General features: G+C 37.2%; 3 protein-coding genes across 6 annotated transcripts in view; 2 read left to right on the plus strand and 1 right to left on the minus strand.

The window, feature by feature from the left end:
• LOC139102966 (pancreatic triacylglycerol lipase-like) overlaps positions 1 to 15,268 on the plus strand; it is a 195,239-nt gene that overhangs the window by 18,060 nt on the left and 161,911 nt on the right. The window lies entirely within an intron of this gene.
• LOC139103035 (probable methyltransferase-like protein 15 homolog) lies at positions 201 to 1,617 on the plus strand. The gene has a single exon (XM_070657373.1). It carries the CDS (start codon positions 326 to 328, stop codon positions 1,475 to 1,477), a length of 1,152 nt encoding a protein of 383 aa, XP_070513474.1. The 5' UTR covers positions 201 to 325; the 3' UTR covers positions 1,478 to 1,617.
• On the minus strand, positions 1,601 to 7,850 carry Pug (pug C-1-tetrahydrofolate synthase, cytoplasmic). 4 transcript variants are annotated; one of them, XM_070657371.1, is made up of 13 exons: positions 7,746 to 7,850; positions 6,883 to 6,948; positions 5,927 to 6,262; positions 5,379 to 5,471; positions 5,144 to 5,285; positions 4,958 to 5,069; positions 3,909 to 4,474; positions 3,492 to 3,795; positions 3,215 to 3,432; positions 2,576 to 3,039; positions 2,159 to 2,411; positions 1,902 to 2,087; positions 1,601 to 1,815 (listed from the first exon to the last, which is right to left on the minus strand). In XM_070657371.1, the coding sequence occupies exons 1-13, from the start codon at positions 7,769 to 7,771 to the stop codon at positions 1,726 to 1,728; spliced, it is 2,856 nt and encodes a 951-aa protein (XP_070513472.1). In that variant the 5' UTR covers positions 7,772 to 7,850; the 3' UTR covers positions 1,601 to 1,725. The 4 variants fall into 4 exon arrangements, with proteins under 4 accessions (XP_070513472.1, XP_070513469.1, XP_070513471.1 ...); XM_070657368.1 differs by lacking the exon at positions 7,746 to 7,850 and adding an exon at positions 7,399 to 7,418; XM_070657370.1 differs by lacking the exon at positions 7,746 to 7,850 and adding an exon at positions 7,082 to 7,176.

Below are 15,268 nucleotides of genomic sequence, written 5' to 3' on the forward strand. Positions count from 1 at the left end.
ACTTTAATTAATTTGCCCGGTTCGATGATTTTTAGCGACTTGGGGCAGCACATTCGTGACCAGGTGAAGATTGCGTTTGCAAAGGGTGAAGCTACTACACAACTGAATCAAGAACAGTGTAACCGATATTATTTAAGCTTGCAAAGACTTTCGTCAAACTATCATGGACACATTTACAAGCGTTCTTTATTAAGCACTGCGAGTGGCTTGAACAAGGAGCAATGTAATTTGGCATTGACTCCAGAGATGATAGAATATTTAAATCAAGACGAGAAGGGAATATTTAACAGATATTATACATTGATAAAAAATCGTCTAATAAAATATGGTAAGAATTAAGTATGGGTATGCTGCATATAAGTTTGGTAGTGATAGGTGGTATTTTATTAACAGAACACCTGTATCATTAATTAAAATTAACTATTTGTGTTTAGTTAACTCCAGGCAATATAGCATTGAAAATGATGTTTGTTCTAACAAAAAGTTGCATGTGCCAGTTATGGCACAAGAAGTATTGGCACATATGGCACCATTGCCTGGCAAGGTGTACATAGACATGACTTTTGGTGCTGGTGGACATGCCACTAAATTGTTAGAGCATTCACCCAATATAAAAATATTTGCGTTAGATAGAGATCCTTCAGCATACGAACGTGCAAAAGAATTATCACAAAAATATCCAGAGCAAGTAGTTCCTTTGTTAGGCAGATTCTCTGAGTTGCCACAGTTACTTCAACAATATAATGTAAAAAAAAATAGTATAGATGGCTTTTTGTTCGATTTTGGTTGCTCGTCGATGCAGTTTGATACGGCAGATAGAGGTTTTTCTTTGTCAAAAGACGGACCGTTAGATATGAGAATGGACGGATTTCGGTATCCGGAACAAATTACTGCCGCGGATGTGTTGGAGAGAGCAACGGAGGAGGATTTGGCTCGTATAATAAAAATTTATGGGCAAGAGAAGCGTGCTAAGAAAATCGCGCGTGCCATTATAGACGTTAGATACATGTGTAAAAAATTAGAAACGACGAAAGAGTTAGCTCAGCTGATCGAATCCACTCTAGGCGGTGAAATCAGGAGAGATAGTCTTGGTAGATTTGCACACAGCGCCACGAAAACATTTCAAGCACTTAGGATCTTTGTTAATAATGAATTGAATGAAATTAATTACGGTATACTTCTCGCTCAAACATACTTGAAAATGTCCGGCCTTTTAGTAACGATTTCTTTTCACTCGCTAGAAGATACTGTAGTTAAGAGACATCTTTCTGGAAATATAACAGATAATGTAGCCAATACCGTAGCGTTAAGGTACGCGCATTATGGCAAAATGTTTGATAGCAATGAAATTGAAAGATTGACGGAAACACCATGGAAAATGTTACATAAACACGTTTTAACACCTACAACTGAAGAAATTAAAATTAATCCGAGATCACGATCGGCGAAATTGCGTGCCATTATGAAAGTGAAATAAATATCTTTTTCGTACGACACTTTTTTAATGTACAAACATGTTGAAGTAGTACTTTAAAGCGCGATATATTTATTTCAACGGGATGTTATCGTCATGCTGTACATACGTAATAAAGAATGCAAGTTTTCTGAATATAAAAACTTTATTGATTACATATTAACATATGAGGAATGGTCTGAGACATTATTAATTCATATCATATATTACAAAAATATAAATTCTTTCATAAAATAATAGAAATTTTTAATTTAAAACAAGCCTTCTATTTCATCTGTTTCGTTGTTCCAATCCATGTCATAAATGCTTGGCCTAGTCGAAAGTCCAGGCATCATCAAAATCTGAAATAAATAATAAAATAATAAAAAAAATTATTAGGTAAATAATTTTTTTATTAATTAAACGTGTAGTCGGGAAAAAGATTTACCTCTCCCACCATAGGAACAATAAATCCGGCGCCAACCGAAACAAATATATCGGTAATATTGAGAACGAAATCAGTTGGCGCACCCTTGATAGCGGGATCTCCACTTAACGACATCGAAGTTTTTGCCATACATATTGGAAGTTTGTCATATCCTAACTTATAATAGTTGTCGATTTTGTCTCGCACCTGATAGTAAAAATTTATGATAATATATAAAATGTTACTTAAAGTAGTATTAAATGAAAATCTTTGTATACCTTTTCCGCGAGAACGATTTGGCCAGCACCGTACATCTCTTTAGCAATTTTATTAATTTTTTCTTCAATGCCGTCCTCGACATTGTACAACAGTTTAAAATTACTATTTTTTTCGGTCGCGGCTATTACTGCATCTGCAAGATTTATAGCACCAACCCCACCTTCGGCCCAATGCGTGCATATCACTGCATCAAATGCACCACTTTCCAATGACGCTTGTCTAACGAGCTCTAGCTCTGCTTGAGTATCGGTACTGAAAAATTAACATCAATTAATTTAACTACGATCGATGATATTAATTAAAATATTTATAATCACTTATTTTGTTTATATAAAGACGATGCAAAATCGTCGTAAAACTAAATTTTGAAATTTATTATCGTTTATAAAAAAAAAAAAAAAAAAAACAAAAAACACCTGTGAGAATTGATAGCCACAATTACGGGCACACCATGTTTCAGACCATTGCTGATATGTTTCTGTAGATTCGGTAAACCTTTTTTAACAAGCTCGACATTCTCTTCGAGATATTCTTTTTTTAACGGCGCTCCGGGCGTTACTGGCGGTCCACCACCGTGCATTTTCAATGCTCTGATGGTCGCCACGAGTACGACGGCATTCGGTGTATGTCCAGAAGTGCGACACTTTATATTGAAGAATTTTTCCATGCCGATATCCGATCCGAAACCGGCTTCCGTTATTACAATGCCTTGCGGTCCGACCAATTTTAGGGCAATAGCATCAGCAATAATAGATGAACATCCGTGGGCTATATTAGCGAATGGTCCAGCATGTACCATTACCGGTGTACCTTCCAATGATTGCATAAGTGTTGGTTCTATAGCATCTTTTAGCAGAATCGCCATTGCTCCCGTCATACCCTGAGGATTAGACAGATATTTAGACAAGCCGCGAATTGTTTTCCTTATGCGCAATTATGAAGAACGTCGGTGTGCTTACACTCAATTGTAATGATTTTTAGTTATTTAAATGGTTAATTATAAATACTTTAATAAAGTAAATAATAGTATAATTTTTTAATTATACTATACTAACAAAATCTTCAGCAGTTAAAGGCTCGCCACTTTTGCTAAATCCAACGACTATGTCACCAAGCCGTTTTTTCATATCCTCGACGTTGGTTGATAGTGCTAGTATTGCCATTATTTCCGACGCAACAGAAATACGGAACGATGTTTCTCTTGTCTTACCTTGCTCAGTTGAGCTCTGACCGATGGTAATTTGCCGTAAGAATCGATCGTTAATGTCCACCACTGCGCAAAATAATATATTAGAAATACAATTATATTATTTTTAAGCTTTCATAACATACCTCGCGTCCATGTAACATTGTTTGGATCGATGTCAAGTCTAACAAATCGATGTTGCTCTTCTTCAGTTAATAATTTCGGGTCAGTTTTCGTGATGCCGAGTTTTTGTAGTCGTTTTAGCTGGATTTTAGAAAACTTTCTGACACCTTTAATAGTCGGTACCAGTCGATTGTATAGGCCTTTGTCAGTCTGAGTCGACTCGTGAAAGTATCGCGCATCGATTTGCGCTGCCATAAGATTATTCGCGGCGGTAACAGCATGAATATCTCCGGTTAGGTGAAGATTGAATTCCTCCATAGGTATCACCTGCAATAAATTATATATTAATTAATTTCTGATAAGAAACAATGATTATTATTTTTTTTTTTATAAATAATACCGCGACAATATTGCTATTTCAAGAAATTTCTTTCTTGTACCTGTGAGTATCCTCCTCCAGCAGCTCCTCCTTTAACGCCAAATGTAGGCCCTTGACTAGGCTGTCTGAGAGTTACGAAAGAATTTCTGCCTTTATGAGCTGTTAGCGCTTGCACTAATCCGACAGAAGTCGTGCTTTTTCCTTCGCCAAACGGCGTTGGCGTGATTCCTGCTACCACGACATATTTTCCATTCTCTTGATTCTTTAGTCGTTGTAATACGTTGAGGCTGACTTTAGCTTTCTTGCTACCGTAAGGGCTGAATTCGTTGGGCAGTAATCCGATTTCGTCGGCTAGTACAGCGATCGATTTTGGCTCCTGACTTCTGGAGATGTCAATGTCGCTCGGTACAGGTTTCACAGGATTCAGTTGAAGAGTTCGTAAATTCCATTGAACGTTGAGGAGTTTTTGCGCCGACTTTTGCGCGGATATCACGGTATTTTTCATTAACATCGCCACCGTCATTGGCCCAACTCCGCCCGGTACCGGTGTAATGTACGAAGCTACTTTAGCAGCTTCTTTATACGCTACGTCGCCCACTAGCCGTTGTCCACTTTTCTTTGTAGAATCTAAAATAATATAATTAATTTAGAAATTGTTTGATTATGTTTGTTACGTTAAAAAAATTTATTTTTCTTTTTTTTTTACAAAATTCTTTTAATTATAAAAAAAGGAAAATTTATTTTTAAATAAATTAACGTATTGTTGCAAACTAATATATGTATATACTTTACGATCAGTTAATTTATGTGTATTTCCTCATATATTTGAAGATAAATGCTTTACGCACTTGTATTATCAATGTATTACACACGCGTTTGTATGACGTACTTACTCGAACGCAACTGATTTTAAACTAAAAAAAATCGACCATGTTTTTTGTTCATGTGTCGTGTATAATGTGTTATGTCGTAATGAAGACGAAGGCGGGAGAAGGGAAGCAAATTAAAGAGAAAGGGTGATAACATTATCCACGCCAACAAGTATTATGAAAAATTAAGGAAAAATTTAGAAAAAAAATAGTAACAAGAATATTTTACTCTAATAATTACCTGGTATAGGATTAATTCCGCAATCGATGACAACAGCACCCGGTTTAATCCAATCGCCCTTAACCATCTCGGGTTGACCTATGCCAACTACTAAAATATCAGCTTGACGTACCTAAAATCAATTAAAAAAAAAAAATTATATTTTGTTTCACACGCGAGAAAGAATGAATTAAAATAATTGCTTACGACATCAGGGAGATTTTTTGTTTTCGAGTGGCAAACCGTTACTGTTGCGTTATGCCATTTTAGTAATTCGGCAACGGGAGTGCCGACAATTTTACTTCTCCCTAAAACAACGGCTTGCGCGCCGGCAATAGTCACGCCGCTCCTAAAAAATTTTTTTATTAGTTTGAGATATAATTGCAAAGTAATGATAGATATTTCTAATGTCGCGTATAATTTGATGAGATAAATAACAAACTTTTTAATTAATTCGATACATCCGTTCGGGGTGCATGGCACAAATCCAGACATATCGCCGATTGCAGCTCGTCCTTCATTAATAGTATTTAATCTGTAATTAAAAAAATCACTTATCTGAATGAGTAAAATCAATAGAATAATGTTAGAAAAATCTTTTGAGAACATTATTAAAATATAAATTGTTTTTCTCTGTAAATAGATTATTTGTCTAAATTATATAACTGCGTATGTGTTACTATGTGTTACTATCAGTGTAGTGTCAAAGGGCATTATTTCTGTACTCTTTATCGTCGGTCAGTGTGTTACAAAATTTCTTTGATATATCACACTTTCGTAATATCGAATACGTCCATACGTTCACTATATACGAACAAGAAATCAATAACAATAAATTAAAAATTATTAATGATTAAAGGTTATCGTATTAAAATTAAATATGCTTTTTATGAAATACGCAAATAATTTTGTTTAAAATAAAAAATGAAATTCACGTTTAAATACTTTGGATAAAAATTATAATATTAAAAATTGTAGTTATATATTTACCCATCGACGTCTTTTTCTGGCAGTACCAGATCGGTGATTAAATGGGAATTAATTTTGTTGACACAGTCAAGCGGCATTTGCACAATAATTCCATGAACATTTGGATCATTATTCAATTTGGTAACTTTGTTGATGAGTTCTATTTCCGTTGTCGTGTTAGGAAGCTGATGACGTTGAGCATCAATACCTATTTCGCGAGCCGCATTAATTTTCGATTTTATGTAGACATTCGAATCTTCCCTTCCGCCTACTTGGACGATAGCCAGACCAGGTGTAAAGTCAGATAATTTTTCTTTTAAAGCGCTCACATCTTTAATTAGGCCCTCCCGAATTTCTCTATAAAAATTTATTATTATGCGTATTTTTTTTTTAAAGTACATTAAAATATAAATCACAAGTTTCAAATCTAAATTTTAATTTCGCGAATAACTTGCTGATGCTTGAGTAAAATTTTACATTTTTTAAATATAGATAAAATGATAACAAATCGTTATAAAATTTCAATATTTCTATTAGATTAATTAATTATTTATTTTTATATTTTATTATGGAAATATTGGTTTGGCAAGTAAGTTCGTTCGATTTTTGTAGTTATGGTTTACTACGTTAAAAAGTCGAACAAACCTATTCGCCAACCTAATACATATGTTCGGATATTGAAAATGACATAACCTCAAAGCACATGGTAGTACATACATGTTATTTATTTTAAAACATTCTGGATATGTTATCTAATATACGATTTTTATACGTTTTCGCATTTTAATTAGAAATATATTAAAATATTCCAAATTTTTATATTACCTTTATTTTAAATAAATAAAAATTGATATTAGCTTTATTTAATAATACTTATTAAATTCCTGCGTTATTGTTTTGAATATATCGAATCGATTATGAACGAATAAATAATTTTGCCATAATTTTTACGTGTGAAATAAATTAACGTCACTTACTTTGCCAATGCGATTCCGGATAATACAATTCCTCGCACGTCCGTGGACATGGCTCTGCCTAGAAATCTGAAAGAATTTTTTAACTATTATTTCGTAGCCTCGCGAATAAAGGTAGATATACTGAATTAATAATTTGATTAGTCGGGTTAAGCACTACTTCTTCACATGCACGAGTTGAAGAGTGTATTCAGATATAAACCTCTTTATTGACTGACTGGTACAGAACAAATGAATGTCTTTAGTATTTTCGACCGGCTTACAAGTGGTTGCCGTGCTTATACAAGGTGTCTTAAAATTAAGAACTAGACTAAAATTAGTTTAGAATAAATTGAATAAATTTCTCACATCTTTCTGTCTGTTTAAAATTAATTAATTACGTGCACTAAATTCAAATCTAAGATTGACGGTGTTAAATAATATTTTTATGAGAGGAATATTAATATCGTTTGGAATAGATTAGAGTACATTCTTTTAAAACACATTACATATCTTGTTATCGTAGCTGTGATACATTACGTCATTTTCACTGGAGTCTTTATATGCGCACAACGTGTTTAATACAAAGCGACACAAAATTAATATTATTTAGAAGGATCAGAATTTAAATTTTCGATGATATTTTTTGTTATTAAACTTTGCCAATTTAAACGTTTTTATTTCACGAATGTTTTACGCGCTGCAAATATTTTATGAAATACTTTTCTAATTTTTAATAATTTTTACTGTAATTTTCTTTGATTATAATTAGTTTAAATATTAAAAAATATTTTAATAAAACTTTCGTTAAAGGTAAAATTGTTTGATAAAAAATTATTATTAATCATAGAAACGAAATATATATATTAAATTATTGTTAGCCTTACTTAAACGCTCCCGATGTTCGTATCATGAGACAATTTGACGCAACGATTCGACGATAACTGCTAGTTTTGCTTAGTTTTCGTCTATAGATGCAACTTTGCTGGAGAGCAAGAAATAATATTAGGAAATAACACAAGCGCTTAGTCAATTATGTACATGCATTACGATATTCAGCGTGATAAACTCTGACTTTACGTATGTACAATCAACTTCGACAGCGTTGGCATAATTATGCCATTTCCGTAGATTCCTTTATTTAATTTGTACGTACTCCGTAAATTTAATATTTTCTATTTAAATATTTATTTTAATGGCATGCATTATTTATCGGTATACGTAAATTAATAAAATTATGTTATCGCCGTTTGATCAATCACGTACAGTATGTGAGGTGCATATTTAATTATATCGCTCGCTATCTCATACGTCACGAACGATACTTTGTTATCAGAACTCACTCGTTATAAACATAATGGCATCGAACGCATTTCTAATTATTTTTCCACGTTGTTATCTCACTTACGTAGGATCGCGAAAATGTGTTTATTAATAAAATATAATAATAGGTACATGAGTTACTTTTAAAATTACACATGGATCATTAAAAAAAAGTTTAATCAAATGAGTTTCGATGCGGTCGAGTAGTGGAGAATTCACTTAGAATTTAGTAGATTTACCAAAGGTTTATCCGTCCCGGGCATCGTCTTTATCTTCTTGTCAGTGATTGGCGGATGTGTAATATTGTTAGGCCCGTGGTTTTGAGAGGCCACTGTGTAGTCTCATCCTCAGAGAACGAGACAATCATCGAAGATTAGTAAGATTAGCCAAGATCCAAAGACTGTCAATCTGGAAAATAATTTTCACTCGTGCACAATTTTAAAACGCAGCTGTTTTGTAATTAAAATTTAAATATTTTAGCACTTTGAGTTGTATTTTTTTTTAAATTGTTTAAATATAAAAATACGAATTGAAAATGGTATTTTCGGATTGATAGCAGTAAGACGTTCCTTCCGGTTTTAATATATCGCCGTGATGGATCTAACTTGAGATAAGATATATCTTACTTGTCGAAACGCATGTCCCTCACGGCGCATCGATCTCATACTCCTCCGAGACGCGTCCGAATCGTTCCAAGTTCCGACGATCTCGTGGACGACCTTCGGCAGCTTTGCGCCTTGCGGGCCTCCTGCTCGTAACTTAAGCTTAATTAATTCCAAGTCGCAGCGGCTAGATCACATGGAAATTGGCGGTCTACGCGAAATTGTCAGATCGATGCCGGCAATCGGCATCCATAATTGCCCGACGCTAGTTTCGCGTAGGACTCCCATAATCTCGCCGCCCCGCCTTAGAGGAAATCCCGAGGGTGCTTATCGTCTTTCCTGGTTGGACGGGGACTCTCTCCCTCTTTCGCTTTCTCTCGCTCGCTCACTCACTGATATTCGCTCGTCGTGTCGTTCTTTCACCCGTTCTCTCATTCTTATCCACCCCTCTCGACGATTCAATTTCATCTCACGACGAATCTCTCGCCAGGCACGATTTTGCACGGAATGAATACTAGGCCGTGAGACATGTTTTTGAATTTATTCGCCTATTATTCTTAACTACTTTTCAAACTACTCCATCGACTTAGTGTCGTTACATTTTCGTTGCGTTTCTGAATAACACGAGAGTAGTTGCTCATACAGATGGTCCAGCTGCGGTAGGCCGACCGGTTTAGAAAGAGAACTAGAATTCGAAACCGGAACTGGAAAAAAAAATTTTTGTACATAGAAAATACAATAAAACAAGTTTTTTAAAATGCTCGCGACTTCCTTGATTATTGTAAAATTTGAATATCGTTAGGGAATTATTTTAGAATTGAATTGTGCGTTTTCACTCTTGCCGTCTTATTCGCGCTAATTTTAGGCTCTTAATCATCGAGGTCAGCAACTCTAATATCTACGCATCGCGAAATCTTCGTCTGCGGCTATATCGAACGACGCAGTTTGCTACGAAAAGGGGCGAGTTTGTAGCTTCGTCGCGGCGTAGGTACCTACAGATTCCAACTTCTGCGGATAGTTGGGCTTAAGGGTTTCAGGGAGAAACTAGCCTTGGGGTGACTGGCTACGGATGATCGGGGCTGAAGCAAACCGTCGGAATGGGTGGCGCGAGGGCGAGTAGGACGGGCGAGGAGCCCAAGGTGTAGGGTGAAAGGTCGGTGCAGATCTCGGAGAGCGTAGCAACTCGGACCGCAAATTCCTTTACGGTGTTCAGTGTGCGGCGTATTCGCAGTTAGAAGCAAGGAATCGGCTCGTTTTCGCTAATAGGGCGCGTCCAACTTCGCGCCAAGCAACCCGCGTCGCTGAGCTTCTGCGATACTTCGAAGGGCGCGCGTTGTCCCAATTCTCCGCTACGTTTCCGAGATTTCCGTTCGGGATTTCTATGTTTACCGCGCCGCCGGATACGCAAAGCCCCCGTAGAGACCGCTCGCATATCGGTGGACCATTTTAATCGCGAGCGTATGCGTTTATCGCGTATCGTTCCTCAGTTTTCGATATTAAATCCGCTGTGAGTACGGCTTATTTTATAATATTAACGTTTCGAAATATTTAATTTCTTTCTTTTTTTTTTAATTACTCAGCGTTTTAATTTCATTTATATCGGCTCTTTGAGTTAACGTAACTTTTAGTTACTTTAAATCGTTAGATTAAAAACCACGTAGCGATAACGGGTTTTATGATCGCTTGTACTTGATTTTTTAATATTAATTTACGATATCGCTAGGTGAATTATAACTCTACATTATTCGCGCGCGCTTGCTAAATTTAAATGCCCGTCGCCTCGAATTTTGGTCACTGCACAGGTGAGACTCGCGACGTGTTTTCCATCGGCGATCCTTAGTGGAGTGCTGGAGGAAATTAATGACCAGCCGCCACTCCCTCACATCTAGGCGATATCTCGAAAAGAGAGAGAGACAGAGCATTTACCAGATTGGACGCGACCGGCAATAAATAGATGATTGAACGCAGGCCCGGCGTCAGAGGGCGGAAGGGATATGAAATTAATACAAGTCCTACAGACCTACCCTTGCAAGGCGTTTATATCTTCTCACGGAGGTATTTCTGGCATCCTTAAGCTCCTGGAGCGGAAGGACCCTTCGATGCGAATATCAAGGAAATTAGAGACGTTAGTAGGCTGGTCGAAATTATTGACGCTTCGCCGGACAGTCGTACGGCGTCATTGATTTCGCGACTTGTTCTCGTCTTCATAATACGTTTCAAAAAATTTTTTTTTCCGTGCGACTTTACAAAATCCGAAGATCGTATATCTTGCCTGAAGGTGTGCATGCACACAGCGAACGTACACCGAACGAACAGCGAGCGCTGACGTTCATAAACATATCAATCACTACGAAAGTAACGCATCGATAACGCGCATCACCGACGAACGCTCGCAGTCGCTATGTTCGTTTGGTGTTCGTTCGCTGAGTGTATACGCACCTCGATAAACGCGATCTTCGTGTTTTATGAGATCGCACGCTGGACAAGGATAAAAAGGTTGATCTCGCGGAAAAGTTAAAAATTACGAAATTGCCGCGGTAAAAAATGAGTCGTCGCTCGTGAAAATTGTACTGAAGCGAATTAGTCGAAGCGTCGCGAAGTACTTTGTTCCCGTAGCTCCGCGATCGTTCTTATTTTTCCTGGAGTGATAAAATCTATGGCGAAAGTTCACAGGCTCTGCGAGATTGAAAATGCGTCGGGCGCGCGTAGGTTGAACTACCAGAAGTTTATATGGGATAACTTTGCGGTAGGCGAAATAGGATTGACATTATCACTCTGAGTTTCGCTACTCATGCTGATTGGATGCGGAAAATCGATAGCTGCGTAATAGCTTAGCTCCGAAATCGAAAGTGCGTTTGTGTCTGTATTTTTATGCAAAAAAAGAAAAGAAAGAAAATCGGGCTTGAGTACGCAAGCATTACATTACGTCGACATGTTTCAGAATATAAACATATCGTTTCGAAATATATTATTTAATATTTTTTTTTTTTCGCTCAGATTGAATTCATACGGAAAGAGATGGATGTGGTTTCGCATTCAGTGATGTAATGTACAGATGAGTAGCAGCGATGTAAATAATTCATTTGTATTGAAAAGAATGCAGTCGTGCAACATACATGTCTTTATAATAATAGAATGAAACAAATCATCCGCGCTATTTATTTTTAAAATAATTCTTATTATTGGAAGTTGCTTGCTCGACGCTTTTAATTATTTTGATTTTTATTCCACTACGTTTTCGCGGACGGAACGTTTGCTTCGGGCAGAGTTCTCGTACCTTGACTTAGGAAATATTAAAGAAACTTTCGTCTTCCTTAGTAACATGAGCACCGATTGATCGTTACGATGGTCGAGAGTGGTTCGGTCAATAGTTGAGAATTTCGAGGGTACCCTAACTGCGTTCAGAGCAGGGGCAAGAAAGATAACTTTGTAGAGAGGGTAAGACGTGGCTTGCTGGGGGTTGATTGGGTGACCCCTCACCACCCTTGCTGGCAACGTCACCCTCCAGCATCCCGTTTTCTCTTCTCTATGATGAAAGCGATTTCATCCCTCCCCATGCTTTTTAGAAAAATGGCCGACTAAATACAATTTGAAGGGGTCCGAGCAGTTCGATCTAACGGTCGAGCGACGAATAAAGCAGTGGACCGTTTCGGGCAAGTGTCACGAAAAATTTTCAACGTTTCTTAAAAAAATACTTAGTAATATTTGACATTTTTAGTAACAGTAATAATAATTTTGCTTCATTGAATTGTAAAGCTATCGCGCGTAATGAACAAAAATTGCAAGACCGGAATAGAATCAAATAGTATAATAGAATAAGGAGGCAAAAGAGGGTAGTTATCGTTAAGAGATTGAATTTTTTTTTACGAGAATTACAGTGAATAACATAATTTAGAAGAATTGCACAAACGCGTTTAAGAAAACTAGGTTTTTGATGAGAGATCGAACGATAGTTGCCTGTAAAATTGTCCGGCAATTCTGAATCCCAGCTTGATTACTTTATTAGTCGCAATTACGTAAGATCGAAGAACAGAAAATTATAAGAGATGTATAAAGATGGGTCCACACTGTCGGTCATAAAATTTTTATATCGCAAAGGTAATTATCTGGCAGGTATTTTTACGTTTTGCACAGACAAGATTTTTGGTTTGATATAATTAAGTAAAATTAAAGTTATATCAAAGTGATTGTATATGTAGAGATGTATTGAATTAACGCATACCGATTTGAAGCCAGTTCTGTTCTTCTGCCGATTGTGAGAAGTTCATGTCAAAGATAAAGTTTCGGCCGCAAACTTTAAGGAATACCGTGGTGCAGTCGTGCGGGAGCATCGAGATCTCTCGCAACAGAACAATAGTAAACGCCGGATTCCCTTCTTAGATAGTATCTACATCGTCGAGGGTGGGCAATGCAGGAAGGGTAACTACAACCCATTTCTGACCTCTATGAAAGTCCGCGCTTAGATCGTTTCGGGATGCCTACCATCTTAACAGCCATATTGAATTATGGTTATTACGAGATCCCGTCCTTACGATACTTCGTACCCTTTGAAGTTACCGGAGTTTCAATTCCAGTCGCTTTTTTGCTTGCGGTCGAGGGAACCGTTTGATGAAGAGAATCTGTACGTTCTTACGCATTCGTATCGTTTGACAGATTACAGCTTTACGAAGCATAAAAGCATTATCTTTTTTTTGTGTGTGTGTACACACTTAATAAGAGAAAAAAAAAATTAAATAAAATTAAATGTACTTATTCAATGCGATTAGAGGGCTTGATGATTTAATTTAATTAAAAATATAATAGAAAAAAAAAAATGAATATAATTAAAGTAACGGCAATTAATAAGCTCTCACGTCACATCGAATCTCTTTCACGTTAATTCTAATTTATTTTCCATCGTGAGGTTTAATCTCTCCCAAATCTATTCGCTTTATACTCAATCGCAAATATTTACGGTAGTGAAATAATTCATGATTGATATTCCTCGGCATCTTGGATACTGAATCTGTTAATGCCAAATAAGAACTTACTGATTCGAGACGCGCGTCGCATGGGAGATTCCGTTCAATCACGATCTTCCGGTATTCCCGAAGGTGCGATTACTTGGCCAGGGATACATCGATGCAGACGTATCGCGCGGTGCATCCCTCTGGCCTCTTCCTCTCTCCCGGCTCTGATATTCCGCGAGCTTCTTGCCGCCCTCGCTCCCTTGCCCACTCGCCGTCCACGCACCCTCGAATAACCTTAGTTACTTTGCTCGACTGTTAGGTATCCGAAGCCAGTGCGCTGCCGAAGTACGAAACTGCAGGCTCCTACGAGAGTCCTAGGTAATCACCGAACTTCGCCGCTCCCTCGGGAGCGGCCAGCGGGGGCCTCACCCCACGACTCCGATCCCAGCACTAGGAGCCGATATAACTTTGTTCCTAGGGGTGCAGTACCGCTTCACGAGCCAAGGCGACTCCATAGTCGTGGCTCGCCGTAGATTTCTATTGCCTTGCGCAACTTACATTATCATTGCCATGTGTATTTCGCGTTCGGAAAAAGGTATTTCGCTTGGAAAGTAACGTGCTTGAAATTTTAGAAATTTTAGAGAAACTTATTGATTTATTAATTTTTTTTTTTTAATAATAATTACTCTACACATGCAAGATAATTTACTTCCGCAGAGAAATTGAAATAGTTGAATCTGTATTTTAAAAAGATCGATGTACTTATCAAAGCTCGTTTCAAATTTTATCTAAGGCTGATTAAAATAACTTCTGACATTTAAAGCGGAGAAATTTAATTGCAGGACCGATTTAATAATTTATTACGTCGTTTTCTTGACAAGGTTAGAGAGTTTAGGATTCGCGGTTTAAAAATACTCGATTGAAGCCGTTCTTGACAGAAAACGGTGCCCCGCGGCTTGTTACGACCGGTCTACGAATCTCGAGAATTTCACTCTTATCGTGAGTATTCTCTGCGAAGCGGGTCGATGAACAATAAGGCCGTTGGATGGATCCGCGTATCTCAACAATGGCGGCTTATTATCTCGAACAAAAGCAGAGTTATGCTTCCCCCCCTGTCGGAGGTGGATGCTGGTTATCCCTGAGAAAGACGACGACTGTAAGCCTACTAATGGATTCCTTCAACGGCAGCTGTCGCCTTAAGATTGACCGACTTCAACTGAATTAATCTCAGTGTCCGAACCACACCGTTTTCAGTAAATTACGGCCGCGAAGAAAACATCCCCCTTTCAATCCGTTCCTAATAAAACTCGCACAAACTTGACAGGAGACCGTTGACGAAAGTTTGCCTTATTATAAAACGTTTTAATTAACGCTTAATATTATTCTCTTAATTATGCGACGTGTTTCTTGACACACTTAACTTTTGGCTATTTAAAAAGAATACTTTTTACTCGAGACAACGTTGAAGTAACTCCACGGGTACTTTTGCGATGTAGAATAAGAATCGAATTTAGCAGGGAGATTAGAAGAAAACGC

The sequence above is a fragment of the Cardiocondyla obscurior genome, linkage group LG05 (genome assembly GCF_019399895.1).
Source record: "Cardiocondyla obscurior isolate alpha-2009 linkage group LG05, Cobs3.1, whole genome shotgun sequence".
NCBI lineage: Eukaryota > Metazoa > Arthropoda > Insecta > Hymenoptera > Formicidae > Cardiocondyla > Cardiocondyla obscurior.